General features: G+C 45.4%; 1 protein-coding gene across 1 annotated transcript in view; it reads left to right on the top strand.

Moving 5' to 3' along the window:
* The window catches only part of LOC138505085 (sperm-specific sodium:proton exchanger-like), a 3,031,181-nt gene that overhangs the window by 1,351,130 nt on the left and 1,657,763 nt on the right, over nucleotides 1-22,288 (top strand). Inside the window, exon 8 of the mRNA XM_069625402.1 lies at nucleotides 17,844-17,987. Coding sequence (XP_069481503.1) covers nucleotides 17,844-17,987 — 144 coding nt within the window. The remainder of the gene's footprint in view (nucleotides 1-17,843; nucleotides 17,988-22,288) is intronic.

Genomic DNA, 22,288 nt, shown 5'->3' with positions numbered 1-22,288 from the left:
GCTGCCTGCAACAACTCTTTTATCGTTGGGTGTCTAAGCTGTGCACAAGGCTCCAACTGATCTGACCGCTTGCCACCAATGTGACAAATCAACTTCAGCGGCACCATTGGTCCAGGGATGAATATCGGTTTCTAAACCATCAATCAGCCCCACACCTCTAGTACATCAGAACAGATTGGAAACACAAGTACATTTATAAAACTCCTTGTCCAATTTTGATGACAGGGACAGAACAGCAGGCTTATCTCTGCAAAGTCGTGGATCATTGGTTAGTTGCAACAAAGCGAAAATACAATTATTACCCACTTGACTTGACTGTCCAGTCAAGGTTGTATACAAATTTCGAGTGGATTGTGTCCTCCAACGTATTCCTCATCTTAGATGTATTCCATCCAGCTTTGCTGCTCTTCGGAAATTTTTTCGGCAGAGGGCGCTGTGCGTCGATGTCGTCGAGTCGATGGTCCCTCGAAGGCCTCCGTCGAGAGTGACGTCATCGGGTGTATAAGTAGCACGCGCGGCGCCCGTTGGCCTCAGTTCTGTTTTTCCGCAGTACACGTTGCTTCGGACATTCGGCGCGCCTCGAGTTCTGTGAAAATAATATATAATACAAACGAAATATGTCCTCGTCACCGACCACGACCCCGAGATCGGGTTCAAAAAGTGCAAGTTGTGCGGCTCAAAAATGTCGATCACGCACCCGCACCGACAGCGTTTGTGGTGCCTCGGAGAAGGCCACGACATGGAGGCCTGTACGATGTGTCAGGCGATGATGGGGAAGGCCTTGCGAGAAAGGAGAGGAAAGCTACGATCGAAAAACCGATCGTAAAGCCTCTAATGTCGAGTCGAGATCCCGTGATGAGAAATCTCCTCGACGCGAAAGGCATCGATCTAGGTCCCGAAGCGATTCCCATCGCTCGTCGTCTTCGTCAAAAAAATCGAAGAAACGACGCCACAGGTCTCCCTCCACCTCGTCGTCAGACGAGTCTCCGAAAAGGATGAAATGCCCCACGAAACATTCATCTTCCGAAGAGTGGGAAGCATTCAGGGTCAAAATGATGGAGGTGTTTGAGAAAGCGAAGCCTCGGTCCGCGCCTTCTTCGGAAGCCGGTCGGGAGCGTCATCGCTCCTACACTCGCGCGCCCTCGAGCTCGGGTGATCAAAAAAGGAAGGATAGGGAACCTTCCAGGACGCCGAGCGAAAAACGCTCGAGTCGAGTCAACCGTTCGAGGTCACCGACGCCGTCCGAGACCCATCACACCTCGAAGGGAAAATCTTCGAAGACCGCCTCAACGCCCTCGAAGCAGACCCTGTCGACGACCACTATGTCGTCGACGCCCTTATCGACGTCGCCGCTGAAACCCTCGGCGCCAAAGGCTCCAGCCAAGCCAGGGAAGCCAGAAAAAGAGAAGGATAGGGTTACAAAACCTGTAATTTCCTCAGAGCCTGGTACTACACCTCTTCCTCCTCCTCCTCTCCCAGAGAAGGTTTTCAAGCCTCTCCCCGGGAAGGAGTTTTTCAAATCCCTGACCTCAATTTTTGAGGAACAGGAGAGATCTGATGAGGAAAATGTACCTTTTGGGCTAAAATATGGCACCCCAAATATCCCAGAATGCTTGATCTCAGAGGAAAGCAGAATGAGGGATTTGGTGAAATCTTTACACAATGCAAGTGGTATTGACCCATCTCCTGAGAATGACTTTGGCAGACCAGAACCAGGAGAGCATGGCAGTCCATCATACCGTCAATTAATGACAAAGTTAGTAGATTACTTAGGATGGGCTAGACCACCAGCCCAATTCATCCAAGATGATTTAACAGATATATTCGACCATGGTCCCACCGAAGACCCAGTACTCCCCTTTCATGTAGCCTTGCAAAACAGGGTGGCCAAGAATTGGGAAACTCCAGATTCTATTCCTCCGGTAAATAAATCCCTCACCTCAAAATACCACCCAGCCAGTAGCGACCCCGGCTATCTGTCAAAACATCCAACTCCCGAGAGTCTGGTCATACAGGCAGCCACAGCTTCTAACAAACTTGCGTACCCTTCTATCCCTCCAGACAGGAACGATAAGCGTGTGGATGGCTGGGCACGGAAGGTATTTTCAGCTGGGAGTATGGCTTTAAAATCTGCCAACTCCACATGTGCCTTGGCAAAATCTGTGGGAGTGCATCGCAATGGCGGCGGAGCACATACCAGAAGGGGAAGAAAGGGAAGGGTTCCTAGCCATCGTTAGAGATGGAAAGAAAGCCATGCAGGAATCCCTTCAATCTGGATTGGACACTGCGGATAGTGTAAGCAGGTCCATGGGCACTAGCACGATAATGCACAGATTTGCGTGGTTACGGAAGTCGGGTTTTGCACCGGACGTACAGAACCGCCTTCTGAGCATGCCTTTTGACGGGTCTCACCTTTTTGGCAACAAGGCTGACGAGAGCCTTGAGAGGTTGCAGACCTCAAAAGCAGCTGCCAAATCTTTTGGAGCTGCTATTAGGCAACCTCAGCCTTTTCGTGCGCAAGGACAGTCGTGGACGGGACGATCCTATCGTTGCTACACCTCATATGGAAAGGCGAGAGGAATGGCCAGTCAAAGGGGCCAGAAAAAGGCCACTCGCGGTGGAGGAGGACAACGTGCAAAGCCAGCTCCAGCTGCATCCTCTCTGCCATCAGCGGCTGCAACATCCGCCACAAAACCACTTTGAGGACTTGCATCACAAAACACATGTAGGAGGCAGGCTGTCACAGCATCTGCAAGAATGGTGAGCCATTATTTCAGATGTTTGGGCTCTAGAAACAATAGCCCAAGGCTACTGCCTTCCTTTTCTAACGCAACCTCAAAGCAATCCACCAGGGAGACACCCGTTGAAGTCTTCGAACCCACTCCTACAACAGGAAGTTCTAACCCTGCTGGAGAAAGGTGCTATAGAACCAGTACCTGCAGCAGAGAGGAACAAGGGATGGTACTCCCCATATTTTTTGATCCCCAAAAAGGACGGAGGACTGAGACCCATCTTGGACTTAAGAAACTTGAACAAGTTCCTCAGGAAGGACACGTTCAAGATGGTTACCCTTTCTCAGATCCTTCAGGCCCTTCAACTTCAGAACTGGTTGGTGTCATTGGACCTCCAGGATTCTTATTTTCATGTGCCAATTCATCTCAAGCACAGAAAATACCTGAGGTTCGTAGTTGGCGACTCACACTATCAGTTTCGAGTCCTGCCATACGGATTGACCTCCGCCCCGAGGGTCTGCACCAAGTTAATGGTAGTGGTGGCAGTGCACCTCAGGAGAGGGGGGATTCATGTCTACCCCTACCAGGACAATTGGTTGATCAGGGCGCGTTCTGCCGAGCAAGCACTCGATCATCTGAAAGTCACCTGCCACTTCCTCCACAGACTGGGCTTCTCCCTCAATTTCAAGAAGTCACAAATGACACCTTCCCAGCAGCTTCTGTACATAGGAGCTGTATTAGACACATCCTTGGGAAAGAGCTCGCCTCCCAAGTCGAGGGCGCAAGACATTCTTCAGATGGTTTCCAACTTCCAAAATGCCCAAAATCTCCAGGCTTACGACTTTTTAAGGTTGCTGGCCCTCATGGCATCCTGCATCTTCCTGGTGCCAGAGGCACGCTTGAGGATGAGATCCCTTCAATGGGCTCTAAAGACTCAGTGTTCCCAGTTCTCAGGTCAAATGACGGATCTTCTTCAGATTCCGAACAAGGTCAGACAAGATCTTCTATGGTGGACCTGTACAGAGAACATCCTAAAAGGAGAACCTTTTGGCAACCATGGCCGGAGATCACATAGTGACGGACGCCTCACTCATGGGGTGGGGAGCTCATGCCAACGATTTGACAATCAACGGTCGTTGGTCTCCATCGGAGTCCAAACTACACATCAACCTTTTAGAGCTGAGGGCAATCAGACTAGCGCTGAAGGCCTTCCTGCCATCTGTCAGGGGAAAGAATGTAATGACGGACAACACAGTGGCCATGCATTACCTAAACAAAAGAGGAGGTGTGGGGTCACTACCTCTGTGCAGAGAGGTAATGCAGCTCTGGTATTGGGCAATTCAGGAGGGAATCTCCAATTCATCTAGCCGGGGAAGAGAATATGACAGCAGATGCTCTGAGCAGGCAGAGCACGGTGTCCCACGAATGGGAACTGGCTCAGGAAGTCATTCAAGAGATCTTCGCCCTTTGGGGAACCCCGCAAGTAGACCTATTTGCAACCGGTATCAACCGAAAATGCAAAAGGGAATTTCCCCCAAGAGGAGCCCTGGGGGACGCGTTCGTGGTGGAGTGGCTGAGACGCTTCGGGAGCTGCATGATCCTAATTTCCCCGGATTGGGCCAGGAGAACGTGGTACCCGGACCTTCTAGACATGTCCATCTGTCCTCCAGTACGTCTTCCTCAGAGAGAGAACCTTCTCTCTCAAATGGAGGGTCAGGTTCTCCATCCAGAGGTCAAAACACTCAACCCTTATGCTTGGTATCTGAAAGGCTGAGATACAGGGATTGGAACCTTCCAGATGATGTTATGGAGGTGTTGCTTTCGGCAAGAAAGCCAGCAACAAAGTCTCTATACCGTTGCTGTTGGAAAAAGTTTTGCAACTGGTACAGAGAAAAGAATGTCAATCCTTTTCTATGTTCTATTCCGGAAGTACCATCTTTCCTTCTGACCCTAGCACATAGAGGTCTGAATATTGGAACAATAAAAGGTTACCTTGCAGCGCTTTCCATTTTCAAGCGCTCGTCGGAAGAATGCTCCTACTTCAAAATTCCTTTGATAATACAATTCTTAAAAGGTCTCACTAATGTGTTTCCTCCTCACCCATTTCAAGTACCGGTTTGGGATCTCAGTTTAGTCCTAAAATTCTTAATGTGTGCTCCTTCTGAGCCTATGCACACGTGTCCATTAAGATTACTAACATGGAAAACTGCCTTCTTAGTTGCTTTAACATCAGCGACAAGAGTGAGCGAATTGCAGGCACTGTCTTCTGGGCCACCCTATACTGTGTTCCATAAGGACAGAGTTGTATTGAGGGTTAAACCATCATTTTTACCGAAAGTAATATCTGATTTTCATTTAAGTCAGAAAATTGTTTTACCCGCATTCTATCCTCCACCTCATCCTAGTAAGGAGGAGGAAAGATTACACAGGTTGGATCCAAAAAGAGCTTTAAGCTTTTACATCTCTAGACTTTCCAGACTTAGAGTGGACAACCAGCTGTTTTAGGTTACACAGGAAGGAAACTGGGTCAATCGGTGACAAAACAGACAATTTCACGCTGGATCTTGCTTTGCATTTCAGAATGCTACAGACTAGCACAAAAAGACCCACCAGAAGGTTTAAGGGCTCATTCCACCAGAGGCATCGCCTCTTCGACAGCCCTTCAAAGAGGTGTTCCAATAAGGTCCATTTGCGAAGCAGCAACTTGATCTTCACTACACACCTTTTCAAAATTCTATAGCCTGGCTGCTTCCCAGTCTAAGGAACTGACTTTTGGAAAAGCAGTGCTTTATTCCGCCATCTAAGGGCATTGAAAAAATCTAACCCCTCCTCCAGAGAAAGTATACTAAATACTGTTTAGGCAGTCTATCTAAGTTGAGGAATACGGTGGATGACACAATCCACTAGAAGGACAAGTTACTTACCAACTGGTAACGTTCTTTCGATTGGATGTTCCCCCAACGTATTCCTCATCGCCCTCCCAGACTACCCCTCTGTAGATTTTTCCGGGTTATTGCCATCTCAAATCTCGCAAGGCTGATACCTGTCTGCTGGCACAATCTACACAGTACAAGATCAAAGATAAAAAGGGGAAAAACAGAACTGAGGCCAACGGCGCCGCGCATGCTACTTATACACCCGATGACGTCACCCTCGACGGAGGCCTTCGAGCGACCATTGACTCAACGACATCGACGCACAGCGCCCTCTGCCGAAAAAATTTCCGAAGAGCAACAAAGCTGGATGGAATACATCTAAGATGAGGAATACGTTGGAGGAACATCCAATCGAAAGAACGTTACCAGTTGGTAAGTAACTTGTTCATCTATTTTATAATTATTACAACAGGCAGTGCTAGCGCACTACAAAATACAACCCACCCTGTAACGGAACACAGAGGAAAGACAGTTTCACGAAGGAAAGGGATGCACTCTGGATACTAACAGTAGGGTAGTCGGTAAAGCAATTAGTCTTAACTGTTCAAGGGTATTTGGTTTCAGCACCAAGGGAGCAAGGGTCCGAAAAGGTCACTAGAGACCTCCGGAGAAGGACCAGGGGGACAGAACCACAATGTACCTGGTGCTTGAGATGATCTTGATGCTCGACAGCGTCGATTCGGTTCTAGGATGCTTTGCAGCTCCTATGACAGAGTTCAAGATGGGAGACAGCTGCGGTTATCAGGCGGCAGGCAGTTCGGCAAGCGAGGCTGGGCGGACGGTTGCAGGTTGGCTTACACTGCTGCTCAGGGTCAATAATCGTCTATGTGCTGGTTGGCAAATCTGGAACGCTGGCCGAGGCGTCTCTGATGGCTTTAGTGACTGCAGCATAAGTCAGTGGTGCAGCTGGGCACGGTTTGAGGGCTCGACTGTCTTGAAAATGTCCCTAAAGGATGGGCGCCGGTTGATGCTTGTTGTGGCACTCCTAGCTTCTTCACAGGGCTTTTGTCGTCCTTTAAAGTGGACGGCCAAAAGCTGAGGAGAGCGTTTGCAGTCAACGGCCTTGTCCTTTGTTCAGAGACTCTCTGGAAGCTTGCTGGCAGAACCTAGCAGGGCACGTCTTTCTTTTGGACTTGGACTTCGTGGTCGATGATGCGCCGCGGTGTCTACTCTGCGGTCCTACCAACATGGCCGACGCTTCCGAAGCGCGCCGTGCCATTCCTCTCTTACTCCGTTCAGCTTCCTAGAAAAAGGCCACACCTACGCGGCGCTTTGCGTCTCAACGCTACCGCTTGGTGTAGCTAGACGTGCGTTCCGGAGTTCGCTTCGTTCTCCCGGTTATTCCTTTTTCCTCCTCCTTTCCTGGTATCCAACTCCCCCTACCCTTACCCCAAAATTCGTGGAGTATTCCTGGAAATTACCCGTTCCTTCGGGTCCTTCGTCTGCTCCCTGGTTTCTTGCTCGGAAGCGGTACTCTTCCGTCGGAAGGCTGCAACTTCACGCTGGACTCCGAAGACCCACGTCCAGGCTTGTACAAGTCACAGACAGTTAGGAAGAAAGAACCTACCTCCAAGAGCATCACAAGAAAGGAAAGACAGGTGAGAAGGAGTGAAACCTTTGACACATGTTACCATTTGTCCCCAGCACAGGAGATTTCTCTGCCTATTAGTGGTAAATGCGCACTTCCAGTACAGGATGCTTCTTTTTGGGCTGAATGTAGTTCAGAGCTCAATTTCGTCTGAAGGTTATACACATTAATCAGTGCTTGGAAGACCTACTTTGTTCTGTGGAAGCTTCAGCAGCTTTATAGACTCTACTAGGTTATTATTTTAAACTGGGTTTATCTATCAACCTGGAGAAAGCCCAGATTATTTCTACTTAGTGCATTCAGTTTATTGGGTTCCAATAGGACTCCTGCAAAGCCATGATGTTTATTTTTTTTTATTGCGATATAATTATATTACCGTTTTTCACAAAACATTTTATAAACAAAATATACAAAATATAAAACTTTTCTCCTTTTCAAATTCATACAATCATCTGAATACAAACCCCCAGAAAGCAGAGGAGGACAAGAAAAAAAAGAAACAAAGAAAGTTTAACTTAACAATACTTTGACAAAATAAAACCAGTGTGTTGTTATACTCTTGATTGTTAAGGCAGTTTCTTGTCCCGCTGTCATTCTCTCCCAAACCATCTCAGTGGAAAAAGCCAGTCGGGTGTCATAATGCCGGCCCCAAATATCTCTCTCTGGCCAGCCATGTTCCACCACAAAACTTCAGCAAAAGCTAACTAGTCTGAGTTTTAGGATCTTTACAACCTGAGCATAGAACTGTGGTTTGCTCCTCCCGACCTCACTGAGCTAAAACAGACCCAGTATGAATTAGATTTACTTTCAATCTGAGAAAATTCTGTCTCAACTTTTTATCGGGAAATGTTACCAGGTATCTTGGGAGGGAACCTAATTTCTTATTACATTTGAAAAGGGAGGCTGGAGCAGGCGAGCACCTCATCTGATCTATTGTTCTGATCCAATACATTGTTATTAGCTTTTTTTTGGTCTTTAATGTATTGGCAGATAGTGTCTCTTCATTACTCCCACAACTACTAAATATCTCACCAGCCAGTCTCCTCAGATCTAGTAACACTTGCGTGTGACCCGACTGGAGGTGGTCCCTTACGTCCTCGTATAGCGAGTTCTTTAATGGATTGATGATCTGTCTGTATAATGATAGTAGCTTCCAATCCATATGAGACGTCAGGGACCTTAGACCGAACTCAAATCTCAGACCGACCATCGATAGCCCCTTTGGTAGACCTAGGGCTTTTCTCCATATCTGCCCCTCAATTATCTGCCAGTCAAATGCCTAGGCTGCTGGTCTAGCCTCTATCCCATACACGAGAACTGGAATGATCTTAGCCGTGTATAATTTCACCGCCGCAGCAGTGGAAAAACCACATAATTGGCCAATAATTCTCTGTAGTTGGGAGGTTAACTGAATTGCCTTTGCTGTAAACTGTGACCAAAACAGATTTTGCCTTGGGATAGCATATAGTGTATAACCTAAATACACATTGTCTTCCACCACCAAGATGGGGGCCCCTCCCACCTTCCATTGGAATCTACCTTCACCAACCCTCTTATCGCCAAATATCACAATTTTGGATTTTCCCAGGTTAACCTTTAGATCATTCTTCATCATATATTCATAGAGAGCATTTAATAATAGTTGTAGACCCACTGTTGTTTTGTCCATGAGGACTATATCGTCTGCATACATCAGCCATTTTATGGGTCTATCTCCAAGTTTAGCACTACCCATACCAGCCCTGTCCACTTCCTGTCCAAAGTCTGCCATATAGAAGTTGAAGAGAAAGGGCGCAATCATGCATCCCTGTCTCACCCCTCTCCACACAGGAATCTGATCTGACAGGTGGCCTTCCTTATTTAAGCGTACTCTCACTAAGTTGTTTTCATGTAGAGACACTAAGATGTTAATCAGGGAGATCGGCGCCCCCCTAGTTATAAATTTAGACCGCAGCCGTTCTCTGTTTACTAGGTCAAACGCACTTGCCAGGTCGATAAAGGCACAGTCTAGCCTTGTTGTCTTTCTTCATTCTTTGCTACTTAAAGTGGCTAATACTATGCTATTTAAAGAAGTGGCATGACCCTTATGGAACCCAGTCTATTGTCTTGGTAAGATACTGCGACCCAATCTTCCAGATGTCTTAAAATTAGACTGGCAACGATCTTGCTTTCCACGTCTAATAGAGTTATTGGTCTGTAATTTTTTGGGTTCTGTCTATCACCCTTTTTGAAACAGGGTATAAAAATAGCCGATTGCCAAGATAAGGGGATATTCCTCCTCTCTATGATGTTCCTAAAGAGTGTATGCAGAATGTGGGCCCACATGGTGGTGTTACCTTTTAGAACTTGGTAAGTCAGTCCACTTGGCCCTGCTGCTCTCGATGCTGATGATGCCATGATGTTCCCAATGCCAGAAAGAGTGAGAGATATCAGGTTGATCATTCAACTATTTCTGAACAAGAGTCATATATCAACCTGGTGGTGATGGCAGGACTTTGGGTCTTATGGCATCCTGTGTCCTGGCAGTCCCTCTACTGAGGGTGTGATGGGTACAACTATATCTGGCAGAGACACATGCAATCAAGCTCAGGACGAGCAGTCAACATAAATCGTCCTTCTTGAGTTTTTGCACTCAGACCTCATTTGGTGGAGCAGTCAGAAGAATGTAATGAAGGGGGTGGCCTTTCTGGACCCTCCCTGTGAGATTATAACAACGCACACCTGCCTGACAGGATGGGAGGCAACATTATAAGACCTTTTGGTTTGGGGGTTGTGGTCCAGCCTAGAGCAAACAGAACATATCAACCTGCTGGAACTCTGGGTCATGGTCTCATCACTTAATGCTTTCCTTCTTTCAGATTGTTCTGATTCATACTGACAATATAACATATATGTACCATGTTAACAAAGGGGGAACAAATCCACAACCCTTTGCAGTCTAGTGGTAGATATTTGGGAATGGGGGTTTCCACCAGCTGAAGCCATTTGCCTTACAGGAGTGAAGTATGTGAAGGTGGACAGGCTAAGTAGACTGGAACAGTCATATCATGAGTGGGACCTTCACGACTTAGTAGGAGCTTAACGATTCACCCTTCAACAATTTTATCAGAAGGGGGGTCACCCGCTCACAGACATGTTTGTCACAGCAAGCAATGTGAAATGCAAATGTTTTGCTTCACAGGGATGTTGAGAGATGGTCTTCCTGAGTGAACTGCTGGCCACCTCTTGGAACAGTTGTTCAATTTATGAATTTCCACCGATCCGGAATGCTGCATGAGTTGATGCTTCAATGATCTTGGTGACAGTACACTGGCGAGTCAGGATATGGATTTCAGACCTCGTGAAATTGATGTTAGGAGGTCTGGCCTTTCTGCTGGTGTTCCTTGAGATTTTGAAGGCTGTGAATGTTATTGCACAATGTAAACCTCTTTTTTATTTGTTTCACTTGACATGGAACTGGAAAATGAAGTCACTATAAAGAGATGTTCTGGGATGTAATGTTCTCCCTGGGGGCTAAATTGTGGACTTGGTTCTGCCACATAGACACTTCATAAATATATCACAATTACTGATGGGACATACAGGGATATTGAAAATAAGCTTGATACTTTGTAAGTGGAAATTAAAATGCTAAAATCGTTCAATTTACAAAGGTTCCCTGATTATGTTATATATGAAATTGATATATCCCCAGAAGATCCTTAAAGGAAATTTTTTCTGTTATCAGCAGAGTACTGTTTTATGAAGTTCACGCTAAATGGCTTTCTAACCACACCAACTTTTGTTTTTCCGGTCCGAAAGCGATTGAATCTTTAACCCATTTTCTCTTGAATTATCCGAAGTGTTTATCTCTACGCGGTATATTTTCATTCCCATTTGTTTTTAAATACTGAGTGTGTTCTTCACATGATGCTTATGTATTGAGTAAATTAACCTGCCAAAATGAGATTGTTTTGCTGTGTCCAGTTATCTCGTGAAGGCTTGGTGGATTAGGTCCAAATTATTTTATGACTGAACTGTTAATTGCACAATGAATTAGGCAAATGTACATGTAATTATTTTATAGCCATAATCTTAATGGTTTTTATATATTTGATGTATGTACTTTTTCATGTATTGATGATATGTTTTGTTTTTATTGTGATGATTTGCATGTGATTTGGATGTACTTTTAGGAGCAAGATCCCAAAATAAATTATAAAGTAAGTGTTGTGTTCGTATCTGTAGCACATTAACTGTCAGTAGGGTTTCTTGAATTCCACCTGGTAATTAAAATTCTGAATACCCTTGGTCTGCCTATCCTTGATGATATAATTAGGACAGTAAGAGGTTTGGGCTCTAAAACTATTTATTTCACCTATGGAGTGCGTCACATTTTCCAAAATGATATCTACTAGTTTTAAAATCTGTTAAGTAATTATTTGCAAAGACACTTTCTACTCTTGTATTATTGACATATTGCATGAAGTTTCAAAGGTTAAGTCGGCCCAGACCTGTCACAAAAGGATCTGTCCACTGATGCATTATCTTACCAACAAACTAATGATGTCGATTGGCCATTGGCCTGGGACATGCGATTCCGAAGATATGTTGGGAGTTTAATCTGCAAAAGAAATAAATGTAGGGGAAAGCCTGTTTTGAATACTGGAGAACCATTGTTACAGGTCACTAGTTCTTTCTTGCCTTTCTTTATTAGAAAACTGTTATCTATTTTCATTTTGAGAAATGTCTTTCAAGTATTAGCAACCAGTGGGAGGGTGTGGCCGCCTCCCAGCCAATCAGGAGGCTCAGATTGGGGTCTTTACCTCCTGGTAAAAAAACCCTGCTCCGGGCCTCCTCAGAAGCGTGAGGCTTCCATCTTCCCCACAGAGAATGCTCCACAACCAAAACAAGATTCTGTCTGGTGTCAAGATGTCCAAAGCAAAATGTCCTGTGTCCGAAATCCTATTCTTGCCCTCACATTCTAAAAGTAACTCTAACTTGCTACGGGTAATGTCTTTGGCCTTGAAACTACACAAATGTTCAAGTTTAAAAGAAAGGTGCAACTGCAACACAAAAGGTCCCAATGGACAGTGTTCACAGTTCCAGGGAATGGCTCCCTTCCCCAGGTTTCTCTTCACCAATACAACAGATCAACAGGAGAGTCAAAGTTCTTTATAGCCAAAGAGGATAACTCCCACCTCTTGGCGGCGTTGTACTCCACTCCTAAGGAAATGTCTCCTTCCCCAGGTCTGTTCAAACAATTCAGAATCCTAAGGGCTGGAGTCTTCCCTGGGATTCTTTATTCAACAAAACAACTTGGATGCTGGTCCCAGCCTCGCAAAACACCTGGTATACTCCCCTGCCAGGTTCTTCGCCACATTCAGTGCAATTTGATTCACAAGCTTGTCTTTGCCTTGTGTACTTTCCTGCCAGGCCTTTCTCATGTGGTTCACTTTACACACTTGCCAACTTGACTTTGCCTGGTATACTTTCCTGCCAGGACTTACCTGTAAAGTTCACTTTATAAACTTGCATACTTGACTTCTGTTAATTTTCCCTTTGACATATCAGGTTTCAAATCACTTTCATTCACTTCACTGGCTCCTATCTATCCTTGATAGCATTGCTCGAGCGCCCTGATGCCCTAGCTCCACTTCCCAGAACTCAACCAGCTTTTTGTGGCGTTCTCCGTCCTCTCACGGTAATCGTGAAACAGCGCTTGGCATCCTGTCTCCACTTCACAGGCTCAGCGGTTTCCCCAAGTGAGTTCCACGTCCTTTGCGGCTCCCACTTTGCTGCAGAGACCTTTTCCGTGTTCGGGCAGCGCTGGTACTGCTTCTCGGTTCCCATGGCCGCCAGGAAGACTTCCCTTCTTTTCCTGCTACGGTCCCAGCACAGCAAACCTGCTCCATCAGTCCTTCTCCTTCCATCATCTCCCCGAGCCTCCAGGCACCAGGGTCTTCGCTGCAGCTCGGCAGTCCCTCCGTCAGCACCGAGAGGACGACGCTTCTCCAGACAGCATCTCCCACCTCCATGCTGGTCGGGATTTTTAAATGTCCAGGGGCCTTTCCTAAGCTCGCAACCACTAGAGCGTATCCTGGGATTCTCGGCTTCACCGATCCTCATTGCTCCATTCAGCCTCCTGATCCCGGTGTTTCTATATACATGGGAATGATAGGCAGTCATTGGCATTCTAGTCACAGAATATTGAAGGATCCCATCAGTAGGTTTTATGGGTGGTTGAAGGGGACTGTCACAGTATCCCATAAAGGCATGAGAAATGGAGGGGAATTCCCTAAAAGGGAAAGGGGATGTGTGTTTTCATCCGATGATGCCGGATCATCCCCCACAGGGTTGCCTCCCCTGTGTGGTCCTCCCTCCTATAGCAGCCCCCAGGGTCAGCATCAGGTAGCTACTTTAATCTCCTGGGCTCAGGGGAAGATGCTACCTCTGGGAAAGGAGTGATGGCATCATCAGGTTCATCACAGTACCTACAGATTTGTGTGTCAAGTGATTTCCAGTGTAACATTGATTTTAGATCTTCTGCAGCCTTTTGGCAAAGAGTTGGCTTGTTCATGGCAAGCAATGGTACCAATTCCTTAAGCTCCATTTGTTTGCATGGATGTAATTATAGGGGGGACAGGGGATTTTGTCCCCCCAACTTTTGTGGCATGGCTGCCCCCCCCCATCTTTTGGCGGGAGTTCCGGGGGGCCTCATTGCCGCCATCGCAATGTTCAATTATGTAATATGACAGCGCAAACTGCGCTGTCCCATTACATAATTGTTGACTGCGGGTGGGCGCGGTTAAGCATGTTTAGGGCCGGATGACCCGCACGACTCAGTCCTTCACCCTGGCTGGCCCACGGTGCTGGACTGGGTGGTTCCTGCGCTGTCATGCTGTCAGCATGGCAGCATGGCAGCACGTCCGCAGGGTAGAGACTCTGAGCGTTGCTTTCTGGCTTTGCGCTTGTTGACACAGTCAGGAAATAGGAAGCTCATTCAGCTTCTTAGTTTCTGTCTGTTGGCGCAGGAGCACGAGGCTAGCTAGCTAGGTATTCACTTGAGACGCAGCCCGGCATTCAAAAGCGGAGAAGAGGCAAGTATTTTTTTTCTTCTTTTTAAAATTGTGCTTGTTTGTATGTGTGTTGGGGAGCTGGGGGCACCAGCTAACCCTAGTGAGGAGTCATAATTGGACAATGTGTGAACAGAGTTGAAACTTGGAGTCATTTGAACACAGGTCAGGTGGCAGTGCACATTGGATAGGTTTGTCAAGAGCCAACACTTGGAGTGATTAGTACACAGCACCCATCTGGATAAACGGTGTATACTAGCTAACACCTGTTTTTTTAATATACTGCTCGAACATGACAGTTTGTACTGAGCTCATAGATGGAATCATCTGTGCATAGTTCACACTTGGTATAGATTGTACACTATTCCAAGCGGGAACTATGTGCAGAGTGTGTAACCCTGCATAGCGTGTAAACCACTAGCACCTACGATAGTCTGTACAGAGCTCGCAAGCGGGATAGTATCAAGATTGTTTTCAGCCAGGACCATATCCTTTTGTAAAGTATATACACCACACTCCAGTGCTTTAAATGAGGGCAAAAAAATAATGCAGGCAGGGGCGGAGCCAGCCATACATTTTTGAGGGGGCTGGATGGCAGTTTTAAGAGCTGGTAATGAGTGAACCTATAGCGCTGTTGATCTCCACCCAGGAGGTTGAATAGATATTACACCTTCCTTTGACCAATTAAATGCATCTTTTCTTTCACCCACACTCACCAGGGGCATAGCCAGGATTGTGTAACAAGTGGGGCTCAAGCTAATGTAGTTGGGCTCACTCTAAGGTGAGCCCGAAGAGGGAACTGGGCTTGTTCTGCTTCCAGCCGAATTCGTAGGAGCTACTGAGCTTAGCGAGAGAGAGCAAACCAACTAAGGTGAGTTTGGAGGGGTTCTCCCCCGAGAACGTTTTTTAAATAAGAGATTAAAATGGTGAATTTTAGAGTACACTTTCTGTGATATATTAGGTAAAAAGTCAAACAGTTTACAATCGGTTTTGTTGGTGAGACATGAAAAAAGTCCATTAGATGCCAAGTCATCAACAACCTACAGGAGCATTTTCAAACACATTTTCATAATGCCTTTGCCCGCTGTATGCCAGTACTATACACATCTAAAAAAACATTTCAAACTGATTGTGGCCAAACATTTCACTTCTGCTGCACCTACATATGCCAGTATTCCCACATTAGAAAATGCTCATGTTTGCTTTGCCCATAATGCCAGTAATAATACCATAACAAAACATTTTCCTGCTTTCCTGGCGCTGCCAATATATGGCGCAAGCCCACGTAAGAACATGCTCCTATTGGCTTTGACTTAATGCCAGTTAAAAAAAGCCATGCCACAGTAAGAAAACATGTCCATGCTGGCTAGCTGGTACAAGAGCTCAGCAGGTTGAGCTCTCACTGCTATAACCGGAGTGTGATCTGCAGTTCACAAATTCAAATCCTAATTCCAATTTAGACTTTCATCCTTCTGAGGTTGATAAGAGTACCAACTTTGGTTGGGTGATACTTTTATACGAATATATTCTCTGTACAGTGTTTTGGGGAAAGCAATATAAAAATAACAAATCATTATTAGTTGCATTTGCCCTCGTGTGTAAAAAACGTCATGCGACTTTTAGAGAGACTGAGGGAGTCTCTGGGAGTGGTGCGAACTTTGTGGGTGCATGCATCTAACTGTTAACATATTCTAATGACACTATTCTAGTCAGCTTAAATTTAATGTTAAAAGCGGTTGACTATCTGTGTCAGAAACACACACCTAAAAACTGCTGTGAGAATGAGCTGTCTTCTGTCTCTCATTCCCTGCTCACTTCATTGACGTGCCAGTACCAAGTCACCCGTCATGATTTCAATTGCCTAAAAATGTATGCATACAAATTTAGGTGCTAGTAATGAAATGCGTTAAATTATTACTAACTGCCATGCCTTTCTTAAAAGTGCAATCACCCCAAGCACTGTTTATTGTCAGGTCCTGTCCTGCCATGGCTTTGTAGTTCAAGCAGGTCAAGTCAACGTAGCCCAGAATTTCAGGGATAGGGGGTGGGGTGGGATAAAGCCTGGTCTGCTGAATGGCCTTTGCAACACTGTTTGCATGTGTTATTGTGTATGTACATATTAATTTTGTGTGCACACAGTGCATGTCAATGGAGGTGCTGGGTGCATGTATGTGTGAGTGCGTGCAAGCATATGTGTGTTGACTTTTGTGTCTGAATGATAGATAACGCATTGTTTGTGTGTTCTGAGTGGAATGAAGTTTTTTAATGTAATGTGTCACTGGGTGAATGGCAGGCGTGGCTGAAGATGTGTGGGGGCCCAATTTCAGCATGATGGTTGGTGGCCCCCTGCTTAGAGTGAAAACAGTCTGAGGCACCTGTGGGGTGCCTACATTACAATGCCGAAAAAGATAAGGTTAATAGCCGCCGGTTATCACAAGGTGGCCAGCCAGCAGGGAGATTAAACTTTAAATACCCACTGAAGAGCTCTAAACCCTTTCTTGTCAGCACGTGGTTGATGTGGAGGAAACAGTGTTAGAATCCAATGAGTTGATAACACTTCTGTGTATCCCGTGGTAAGAGAAAACACAGCTTGTAATGCGAGCGCTGCAAAGTGCACATTTTAAGCCTCAGAATGAAAATAGAGAGAAATTAATATATTGCTGTGTTACAAGACTACCGAATGGCAACATGGGGGCAGGTGCTGTGGAGCACCTCTGAGGCCCAATGCCTCTTTCATTTGAAATGGTTGAAAGGCCCTGATGCCATCCATGGTGAATGGGTATGAATTGTGTGCGTGTATGTATGTATATGTGTGCGTGAGAGGTGCTTGGCAGGCATAGTATTTGTTTATGGGCACAGAGAAGGCAAATATGAAATATTACATGACTGGACTGTCCTTTTTGGGGCAGCCAGTCTAGCCCTTACTGTGACATTACTTTATTCTGGGCATCTTGCTAAAGCAAGCATGGTATGTGTTATTAATTGGCCAGACTGGCCATTTTGGGGCAGCCATTCTAGCCCTTTCATACTGTGTCTCTGACTGTCACAAGATTTTTTTACTGGCATCATTATCAGTCAGCAACTCTTGCAGTGGCATGCAGTTCTCGGCCTTGAGGGTCTGGGTTGGAGGTACCTCAATACAGCGAGTTCTAAAAACCCACTCTTGTGTTATAAGTTTCAGAAGACTGGTGTGTCTTTAGAATTGAATTGTAAAGATACGCCACCAGTCTTATGAAAGTTATAACCGAGTGTCGGCAAGGGACTCTTGTGGTGTAGTAGTTTAGTGTTATCTCTTGGAAAAACCAGCCACCCATCCTTCACCCCGCTCCTTTACTTCAGGTGTCATGCCCCCCCCCCCCAACATTTTCAGAAAAGTTACTCCACTGTTTCTAGTTCAGACAAAAAAAGCTTTGACAGCCAATGCTCCTTTCCTTTGTTTTTAAAAAGTGTCCTTGTGTTATGTTGGTAATGTTTGATAGGAGATGCATAAAAAGTACTACATGAAATAACATTCATTTTTTTCACAAAACAGATTCTGGAAAATGCTGACGTTTTTGTCAACGACTATGATATTCGCTTTTGTTGGCTTTGAAATAGGAGAAAATGCATTTGCATATTTTGAAGTTATGGACATATTTTATATTGCTATCTTATACATTGGACTGTTCACTGTGAGGTAAGTGATGGCTTTTCATAACAAATGCCAAAATAAATGTTTACACGTGCAAATGTACTGCAAACCCAATGGTTTTTACCAATACATTGGTACATTATTTTATTCTGTCCGAAGAAGCAGAGTTCACAGAGAAATGCTTTTTTGAAGACGTACATTTTTGAATCTTTTAAAGATGCTTTGCCATAATGGAGCATTGGAATGCATTACTATCTGAAAGGAGTTTACAGATTATCATCAACATCACTGCACTAACTCGTTTCTTTAGCTCAAGGTCACAGTCTTTAGGGCTGCCAGGGTCTTCAAAATCTCTAGTGCGCTTCATTCATTTGTCATATTAGTATTTAGTATTTCAGTCATTCAGCAGGGTGCACGTTTGTCCTGGTTGGGTTAATGAATCTTGCTTCTTTTGTAGCCATGGCAGCCAGCCTGTATGTGTCTGTTTAAAGAATAGCTCCAGGCAAATAAGATCGGGGAAACCCTGAAGGTACCAACGTTTTGTGGAATTTGAGTTAATCAAACTTTACCAACTGATTTAAAAATTCTGGTAATAAAATTAATTGTCGCAGTTTCATCATGCCATAAAAACACTTGCTCTAAAGCTTCGAAGCTGTTTGGATGCTTGAAGTGAGGGAGATGGGTAGCGACCTTTCTTGTTTTAGAGCATGTTTTGATGAGAATGAGAAGGGTGATTTTGCTAAAAGATAGCATTTTAGAAGGGCTTTCGAAAAACATTATTTCTTATTATTAGAATGAGAGAGGAGGGAATTGTATTTGAATTGTATGTTTCAGAAAAGCGTGGGTAAGATGATGTAGGTACATTTTAGAGAGGGCTTATCCGTCCAAATTGCATATTTTGTTTATAAAGCAAGAAAAGATAATATCATTTTAAAAGGTTATTTTATCTCGATTTAACAAAGTGGTGAGAGCACCTCAGTGGTTTTATATTTCAACTCAATGGCGATAGAAGTTAATGGGGCCCCCTTTTTTCTCCATCCAAATATTGACAGGTGGGAACGGCCCCTGCTTCTGGCCTTAGTCCCGCCCCCTTTTGATATCTTTTTTATATAGAATTGATATTAGATTGATTGAAAAAATATATCGGGTCTCATTCAGACCCTGCCGGTCTAGAAACAAGGGTGCCGGTAAGCGTACAGGCACCCTTGTTTACAGACCGGCATATTAAAGGCCTTCCGGAGCCGCCGTGCCCGACAGGTCTGACCCTGCCGGGCACAGTGCCCATGGTAGGCAGACGCGTCACGGAAGCTACTGTTAACTACGGTGCCGGTGCTTCCATGGTCCCCACTCCCATAGATGGGAATGGGGATTAACGAAATTACTGGCGCCTGACTTCACGGCCGCCAGACTTGGAATAGCCTGGTGGCACCGGGATGTTCGGCGCCAGTCATTTTTTACGGGTCCGACGGCAACCAGCTGGTAGCACTGGCATGGTTACCGCCAGACCCGTAATGAGCCCCATCATCTCTGATATCAATTTTATATAAAATGTATATTTGATATCAAGTGGGTATAAATTATATCAGTTTTGATATAAACTGAATATACATTTTATATAAAACGATATAAACAAAGGAGCAGTGTGTTGCGCTGCTGCTTGTTTGAGCATTGGGGGCAAAGTGAGCTCTGAAGCCAGGGAATGTAAACTTAGGGTTTTGGAGAGTAACACAGCAATGACGCAGGGGTGGGTTTGGCCTTTAAGGTTATAGGAACCGGCTATACATTTTATAGAGAGTATAGATGACATCATGTGTTAGGCAGAATTATATGCAGTACCCTTTGGGAACACTACACACAATTAAGACTACAAGTGAAAGTACAATTTCACCTTTGATACAAGCCTGTACTACACAGTTATAGTGGTAGCAGTAGCGGAACAGCCAGACGTATCTCAAGAGTAAGTGAGCAGTACAAATAGTTACACAAAGGACATCAATTACTATGATTCAGGCAAACACTGACTCAAGGTTTCTAAGTAAAGGAATATATATTTATTTACTCAACAGTTGTATAACATTTCACTATTCTAAACAAGTTAAAAATCACAATCATAAATACACCACACCGCTTCCCTTAAATTCCAGACAAGTTAAGCTCACAAAATGAAGTGGGAGCAAAATGGCACGGCAGCAATTTAAAAGGGAGGGAACGTCAAAGTTATTAGAAATTAGGCAAAACCAACAGGTAAGTACTCAGTGCAATTGAACAAGAGAGACTACAGTGAGGAGATCAGCTAGGAAAGGCTTAGGGCCAAAGTCAATGGGTCAAAAGTCTTTTGCTCAAGATAACACGGTTCAGGGTAGTTTGCGGTAAAGTTCATGGCACAGATTGCGGACGTTGTATGTTTGGAAAAAAGTTAGTTCAAAGAGAAGAGAAGGACAAGCCCTCGGATTGGAGAAAGATTTCAAACACTTTACCCGTGGCAGAATGAAACGGACAACCGGGTTTGCACAGTACCTTAAAACGGAGAGGGAGCTGTAGCTGAGGCGGGCGTTCTTGGTGGTTCCTGCAGGCTAACGGTTCCTGAAGCGACTGTCGGACTGACACGAAGTAGGAAGGCTGGAGGGTCCTGCGCCACCCAGGGAAGAAACCAGCAGCAGAGCAAAGTAACGTATAAAAGGTGCGCTCCTTAAAACCCAAGCAGTGTCCGAACTTCCAGGCTATCTGGCCCACTGTAGCTCTGTACAGTGACTTCGACCAGAGGAGGGGTCCTTGTAGTTTGGGCAAACTGGTTGGTCCCACCAGCTCAAGGGAAGAAAGAAGTTTCCTGGAGGATCTTCTCGTCGTCGGATTCCGGCGATTCGGATCTGCAGCAGGGCTTCACCGGGCGGTTCAGTCGTGGTAGGGGTCCTCTTCTTCCAGTTCCTTGTTGGTTCTTTTGTTCCACTGGCGACTCTGCTCTACCAGTCCCAGAGACCTACTTTTTATGCAGTTGTCCCCCATTCATACAGCCTGGCTGTCAATTACACAGCAGGGTCGCTGGCCTGGCAAGGCCAGTCCCCTTAGGCAATCAGACAAGAGTGCGACTTGGGTTACCAAGGGAACCCATGGCAGGGGTCCAAAGATCCCTACCTCACATCCTGCCTACCTACACTATCAGGCGCTTTAAGGAGGGCTTCTGTGCAGAAGCCCGCGAAAAGACAGCGAACAAAGGAGTCATCCCCGGTTTGGCGCGCAGAGAGAAACACAAGAAAGACTTTTACAAAAAGAAATGGCGAACAAACCCAGTCGGAACCAAAATAAAATGTATTTGGTCAAGCGGGTTTCTGTTCGAGGCTAATATAATAGCCTAAAACAATACCACGTTTATATAAGATAATCGCGGTAGAAAAGGTAGGGTAGATACCACTGCCACCAGCCAAGTCTTAATGTTAAGGGAGCGAAGCAAGGCTCCAAGAGGCACAGGCAAAAAGGGATAAGAGTTAACTCTTTCCAATACTCCATGCAAGATGGGGTGTACTGGGTCTATGGTTTAAAGTGACTATATAAAGTTAATGGCAACTTTACCTGTTTCTGGGGGACAGTAGTCAGCCCCAGAAAAATGGAGTCAGTGGAAGTCAACCCTGGGTCACTGCACTGAAGGTGCTGTGTAACACACACAAAAAGTGGTACACATGGAGTAGGTGAGGCTCCAGTGCCCAAGATCACACAGAAAGTAGAAGTACACATAGCAAAACACATGTAAGAGTGGGAAAAAAAGGCTCACACTCTTACCAGGTGAAAAAAATCAATCCTAGAAATCCAGCAAATCTGCTGAGGGACTCAGTAGGTAAGGGAAATTAGCCATTCTGGAGAATTTGCCCTAACATGATGTTATAAAGTGAAGGACACAAGCTAGAGATTATAGATGGATATTGCTTTGATATAAAATGATCGAGCTTTAAATAGGTTTGGACCGGTTCTAGTAGTTTAATGTGAATACAATTGAATACAAATGTATGTTTTGGGGGGCGTGGCTTGGAGCCATGGCGGTCGAGGCGGCTCTGTGAGAGCTCCCGGCTGGTGTCACGCTGCCAACCGTAATACTCCGGTGAAAACTGGGCTTCAACTTTCATATGCGATGTGTCCTGAAACTAAAGTGCATCAACATGTTTTGATCAGCTCCAAACCCTCCTAAGGCACTTAGAACTGCGAGTTTGTCTGGTCCGAAGCAGAAGGGGGACACGGCGAAGGACCCGGCAACAAAATGGCAGATTCCTCCTCGGCCTGAAATCCTCTTTGGCGCGGGCTACCCAAGCAAAGTCTGGTCCCCTGAGAGCAACGCATGGAGGACCCTCACATTTCCA

Source organism: Ambystoma mexicanum, chromosome 11, assembly GCF_040938575.1.
Source record: "Ambystoma mexicanum isolate Mex_15411 chromosome 11, UKY_AmexF1_1, whole genome shotgun sequence".
In the NCBI taxonomy this organism is placed as follows: domain Eukaryota; kingdom Metazoa; phylum Chordata; class Amphibia; order Caudata; family Ambystomatidae; genus Ambystoma; species Ambystoma mexicanum.
The sequence above is the reverse complement of the archived record's forward strand: the minus strand, read 5'-3'. Positions and strand labels throughout refer to the sequence as shown.